The following is a 6,117-nucleotide window of genomic DNA, read 5'->3' as shown; positions in this document are numbered from 1 at the left end:
GAAGCATGATGAAGGGGTTAAATATAAATATATCCGCGCGTAGTGGGATCATATACCAGAGGTGATCTGTGTAGACCAGCCTCGACTACGTTACACACTAGTCTGAATCATCGTGTTTAGTGAGTACGCCACTAATCGTGTTGTTAAAGTGTAGTCGGTCTAATGTGGTAGGTTTTATTGTAAATTGAGAATTTGCCGAATGTTTCCCCGATCTTATAGATTTTTTTATAGATTGAGAATTTTAGTGTTAAGAACGATCGATTACACTTTATCGGCAGAAATTTATTTCCGCGGTTGGCCACTTAAGTTAGTTCAGGCTCAACAAAATAAAGAAAAGTTTAGAAGTCCACCATTTCATTCACTTAAAATATTGAAAATTTCGAAGAAGGAAAAAGTAAAAAAAATCTTGGTGGATGAAAATTATTTTTAGGAAAAGTTCTACCCAATCCAACATTTCGATTTTTTATGTTGGATTCGTTTAGACAGTTTTTTATTCAACATTTATGTTTTTCTCCAATTCGAACTTTTTTAAAACATTCGAATTAAAGAAATTTTGAATTGATAACTGAGGGATTGACCAGTGGCCAAACAATGTAACGTAAGAGCTAGCATTTCGTCAGCAAGAATGGGGTCGATAATGCACCGAGATTTACTGGCTTTAGAGAAAATAATTCTCAAGTGTTATTCATTAAGACAAATTTAAAATCTGAAACATCCATTCGGAACATCGGATTGTTTACAGTTTATTAATCGCTCTGCCGGGCGTTCAACACGGGGTAACACAGTTACTTGTGGCTTAACCTGGCGTTTCGACATCTGATTGTATCCTGGTCGATTTCTACCCAGATTTCCAGCAACAATATCGCTTAAATAGCCATTCTATCCCAGGCGTATCATCCAATCAAGAGTTTTTGGGCTTCAACTGATTCGCTTGCTTACTACCTTAATGAAAAAAAAATGCGAGAACTTAATTTCGCAAATAAAAAAACAGATTTTTCGTAAAAATTTATTCAGAAAATTCAAATTTTTTTGCGAGAAATTTAATTTTGCAAGTGTGAGGATAACTTACGAAACACGCAAAAAGAAATTCCCTCAAAAATTTTTACCCTAAATAATTGATTTATTGATTACTTGAATCACTTCAACGACTCGTGGAACTTGAAACTGATTCGATGACTCGAAAAAATTGGAGTAGATTGGTACTCGTTAGTAAACAGTTTTAAATTCATTTGGACAGATATCTTTGTATTAACATTTAAAAATTCATGACTACAGTATATAGAACTTGTCTAAAACGTTGCAGGTCAAAAATATTTCCCCGTTTAGAGGTGCTTGATATGGTTCTAAAATGATTTACAGATCCTGGGGAAATAGATTTGAAGTTCCTTATTCTTTAGATGTTGCTTGACAAGTCAAGAAATATGTTTGTAACATACTTAAGGGGAAAAATTTCGCGTTTGACATGGATAAAATTGACGAGTTTCGCAGAAATTATTTTGTGATAATTCACTATTTTTTTTCCAAATTTCGTGGAATTAATTTACGCGAAATTAAGTTTTCATAAAAAATATGAAAAAGAAAATAGAATGCATTTTCATTCATCTTTATCTTCCAACAATATAGTATAAACATATTCGTCGGCTTTCATGATCAAAATAGTTTTTTCAAATGTTCTTTGCAGCAGAGTAATCTTCACTAAAAACGCAGTGAAATACAGGTATTTGAGTGCCTTTTGACAGTTCTTGTTTTTATTTTCACAAGAGTTCTTGAAAATTAAAGTCAAGGATATTATTTGATCGTTGAAAATTGTAATATGTTTCAAAAGAGAAAAATTTTGTTGTATTGTTTTTTTATCTTTTTTTTATCATTTAGTCAAGAAAAATACTACTTTCATTTAATTGCGTAGTGTGGCTAGATGCTTAGATATGTTTCTTTTTGTTTACCTCTATACGAAAGAAAATTTTGTTGTATTATTTTGTACAAATTTTGTTGTTTTGCTTCTGGATTTGTATGACAATACAAATTATGAAGTTTGATAATTGCGTCCTATTCTGTAAGTCCGTCAGTCGCATCAATGCATATCCAGGAGAATCGCGCAGATACAACCTCGTCCCCAGGCCCATTTTTCTCTTTCTGACAATCTCGGACTGCGAGAAGAAATGAAATCATTTCTTCGCGACGTCTCGGATATCAAAAAAGCGAAAAATTGCCCTGGGAACGAGGTTGGCGCAGACAAATTTTCGAGAATTTGGATAAAAATTAACGAAATTCGAGAAAATTAATCTTCACGAAGATTAATCAACTTAAAGGTAACCTAACTGTTTCAGTACGATAATTCAATTCCAGGGAATAGTATTTTTTGGTCCCAGCTGCGAAAATCAATCAGTGCGAAAAGTAATTTTTACTGTGTTATAATGATGGCAAGATGTAAAAAATCCAACTCTTTTTAGTAATAAGACTAAAACTGTTCACACCTTCTTTTATTAGGGAAAAAGCAACAAAAAAATTTCTAGCATACATCTCATTTCCAACAAAAGTTATTGAAAATAAGCTGATCTATAAAAATTAAGAGTGCCATCACTATTTTCTCTTCTGTATACCTTATTGTAATAATTTATGGGTGGTTTTAACTTTTTTATGCAGTAGGAGCATTTTGTGCTTCTTTGTTATTTTGAGTTTCTTCAATCATATTATATATTTACCTTGTATACCCTATATATACTTGCATACATGATATGCCTTAAATTATCTAATTTTTTCTAATCACATTTTAGGTTTGCGAAAATTAATCCTGTGAGAAAAAGATTTTTTTCTGGGTGTGTGAAAATTAGTAAAATTAAAGACTATGGTTAGTTTATATTATAAAGTCTCTTTAATAATAGCTGTATTTCATCTGTACAAGAAATGTGTATGAGAAAAAAGTTGTGTCATGGAAACATGAAATGCAATATATAAAGAACATGCCTCAGCTTTCAACCTCTCTTAGATACTGCTAATTTTAATTTTTTAAAATAAGCCTAAAATAAGTTAATTTCCCAATCATCTAATAATTGTGGATAATATCTCAAAAAAGATATGGAAGCCTCGTAGTAGGCTGGATAAAAGAAAATTTTCCTTTATTCCTTAGGTTATTAATGAATGGAACATTCTACCTGAGAAATCAGTGTCTGCTACTTCAATAAACAATTTTAAAAACTTTTTTTTGACCACATTTGGAAACTGTTAGGGGTTTTTATACAAGTCGAAGAGGACTGCCCACCCCAGTTGTAAAACTACCACTGATGTTGGCATATACTAAAGACCATACCAGTGGATCCGATAAGTTATCTTATTTACAAAAGAAGTCTGCTAATTAAAAAGAAACTGTAAATGTAAAAAGATACAAATATATACTGTTTTGGTAATGTGTTTTTACAGTATAAATGCTACTTATTAAAACAATTTTAACTGCTTATGGTCTTGCAATATCCATTCACCATTTTCATCGAGAATGTAATTCCGTCTTTTACTGCAAAATAATTCATCTATTCTGTTATTAAAATTTAGAGTAAATATGATAGCATTTTTACTTGATTTAACAAAATTGGTTGGTTCACAATGAGGTGATGTTGACATTAACTGTAAATATTTACTGTCTGGTAACATCAACAACTGATTTGCGTATTGGTGACTGTGAAATGTGAATGGTTCAATGTATACTATACTTTCATTAAAATCATATATGCCTACCATAGGTGATATGTCACTATACATTAGTCTCACCTCCCTTAAAACTACATCTGGTCCACGATAAGTTGAACTAGCAACAAGTAATTCAGAGGTTTCTATGTTAACTGCTATACCATATATAATAGGGCAGGATTGGCCATCGACGAGTGTATTATTGAGAGAATATACACAAGCAAGATTTAAATGTATTGTATCTTGAACGTTTATACAAACAGAAAGCAAATCTGAAAATATCTTCTCTGAATATTTTTTCTTGTCAATGAAACCACCAAAAATAAACAACTCAACAACCAATGATGGGCAATCCGATATTTTCCTTAACTCATCCAACATTCCATATAATCCTTCTTTTGTGTTACCTCCATCAAAATGTGCAAAACTAACCGATTTACTACTTGATTCTTTAAGAACAATAATGTGACACGTTGTTGCATCATCCGAGGCTATGAATTTAAAATTTTGTTTGTTATGGTGTTTAGAGATGGTAGCATATTCCCGTTGACACACATATAACGTTCTATCATCTTTCGTTAAATGTACTTTTCTTGATCCAATATCCAGCATAAATTTTGATGATCTTTCCTTCAGCTTTAGAAAGCTTTCTAATATACTTTCTGCATGTAATTTTTCGTCTTTTGTGATCAATATTCCATCAATAAACAGTGGCATGATGCTAAAATTGTTATAACAAAAAATGTAACAGAAACTTCGGAGAATTTATTAGCCATTCAAGACATAGCTAGCTATTCTAGTTAAAACTAGTGAGTCTTTTTCATGTGACTTTATAGGTAACTAACTGGCCAGTAGACAGTAGAAACTGATCTCGTCAGTTCAGTTTCTAGTCAGTCAGTTCCCAAAGATATACAGGGCAGTAGCGAAAACAGGTGAGGGAGGCGGGTGCCGTTTCTAAGAATTTATAGGCAAGGAAAGTAAGACCCAGGACCCAAGGCCGGTGATGGACAAAACCCCAGTTTAAGAAACTTTCGAGTTTTTTATCTTATTCATTCAAAACTTTATTCTACAGTTGACTCTCTCTATCTCGAACTCGCAAGGGACCAGAAAATTTGTTCGAGATAGAGAAAGTTCGAGATAGAGAAAAATTGACAAAAATTGGATTTTTTCGTAAAAAACGTATTTTTAACCTTCAGTGTATCGGGAGTTGTTAGAGGTCAATGAGAGATGTTAAAATGTTAATATTCAATGCACAAGACTTCTTTTAAAATAAATACATAAAATAAATTTACAGCTTCATTTAAAGAAATCGGTTATGTCTTTTTGTTTAAGTGATGCCACTCTGTCTTCATTATACATTTTTTTCGAATTTGGAGATAAGCATTTGCATTTCATTGCCTTTTTCGCAACACATTGCTAGATCTTTCAAAAGATCAATACTACACTCGACTTTTGATCTTGATGGTTTTTCGACAACTATATCAAATGAATCATCCTCCATGTCACTGCCATCGTCTTCAGCTTCGTCGTCCTGAGATTTCCGAAATTCATCAATGATATCCTCATTAGAGATTTGAGGGGCGGTTGCGATAACCTCATCATCCAAGGTCACAAGATCATTAGCACTGAGATCATTTGGTACCAATGATGGATCAGCCTCTCTTAAATCATCCAAACTTTCTTGAAGATCTTTAAATGGGTCATCCGAATCAGCAATAGCATCCTGTTGTCCTGTAGAAGAGATTCCAGATTTCTTAAAACAATTGATGATGGTTTGTTTAGTTACAGCAAACGTACAACTCTCCTTCGGTAATGCGCTTTTAGACTTCGTATGACACCTTGGTCCATCGGTTGCAACACAGACGTTGTGTTAGGGGGCAAAAAAACGAGATGGATGTTTGTTAAGTTCGAGATCGATGGGTGTGCTGGACAGTTGTCGATTATAAGAACGATTTTTCTCCCGTCTACACGAAACTTTTGGTCCAGTTTCCGGACCCAGTTTTCAAATATTTCACTATCCATCCAACTTTTCTTTTGTGATGTGTATTGGCAAGGGAGATGTTTGATGTTATTAAAGCAGCGAGGTTTTTTTGATTTGCCAATGACGAACATTGGCAACTTTTCTCCAGTAGCACTTGCTGCGGCCATTCCAGTGAATCTCAACTTGCTCTTCTTCCCCCCAGAACACTTTTCTCCTTTGAAGTGGTATGTTTTCTCGGGAAGACATTGGTAAAACAAACCAAATTCGTCTGCGTTGAAAGTGTCCTCCAATTTGTAATTCGACAGAATGGTTGGGAGCGTGGTTTCGTTCCAGGAGCTTGTCATTTGATTTGTAACTGACTTACATTCACCACCGATAACTTTCAAGGAAATGCTGTGCCTGAAAAAGTAAATAAATAAGAATGTTTCGTGTAAAGCAGCCCTTAATATTAATCG

General features: G+C 33.5%; 2 protein-coding genes across 2 annotated transcripts; both read right to left on the bottom strand.

Moving 5' to 3' along the window:
- Positions 1–3,372: 3,372 nt before the first annotated feature.
- On the bottom strand, positions 3,373–4,673 carry LOC130656874 (protein N-terminal asparagine amidohydrolase-like). The gene has a single exon (XM_057459817.1). The coding sequence runs from the start codon at positions 4,396–4,398 to the stop codon at positions 3,433–3,435; it is 966 nt and encodes a 321-aa protein (XP_057315800.1). The 5' UTR covers positions 4,399–4,673; the 3' UTR covers positions 3,373–3,432.
- LOC130657753 (tigger transposable element-derived protein 4-like) lies at positions 4,568–6,006 on the bottom strand. The gene is made up of 3 exons (XM_057460760.1): positions 5,479–6,006; positions 5,080–5,434; positions 4,568–4,635 (listed from the first exon to the last, which is right to left on the bottom strand). Exons 1-3 carry the CDS (start codon positions 6,004–6,006, stop codon positions 4,568–4,570), a joined length of 951 nt encoding a protein of 316 aa, XP_057316743.1.
- Positions 6,007–6,117: the final 111 nt, after the last annotated feature.

Source organism: Hydractinia symbiolongicarpus, chromosome 9 (assembly GCF_029227915.1).
Source record: "Hydractinia symbiolongicarpus strain clone_291-10 chromosome 9, HSymV2.1, whole genome shotgun sequence".
NCBI lineage: Eukaryota > Metazoa > Cnidaria > Hydrozoa > Anthoathecata > Hydractiniidae > Hydractinia > Hydractinia symbiolongicarpus.
The sequence above is the reverse complement of the archived record's forward strand: the minus strand, read 5'-3'. Positions and strand labels throughout refer to the sequence as shown.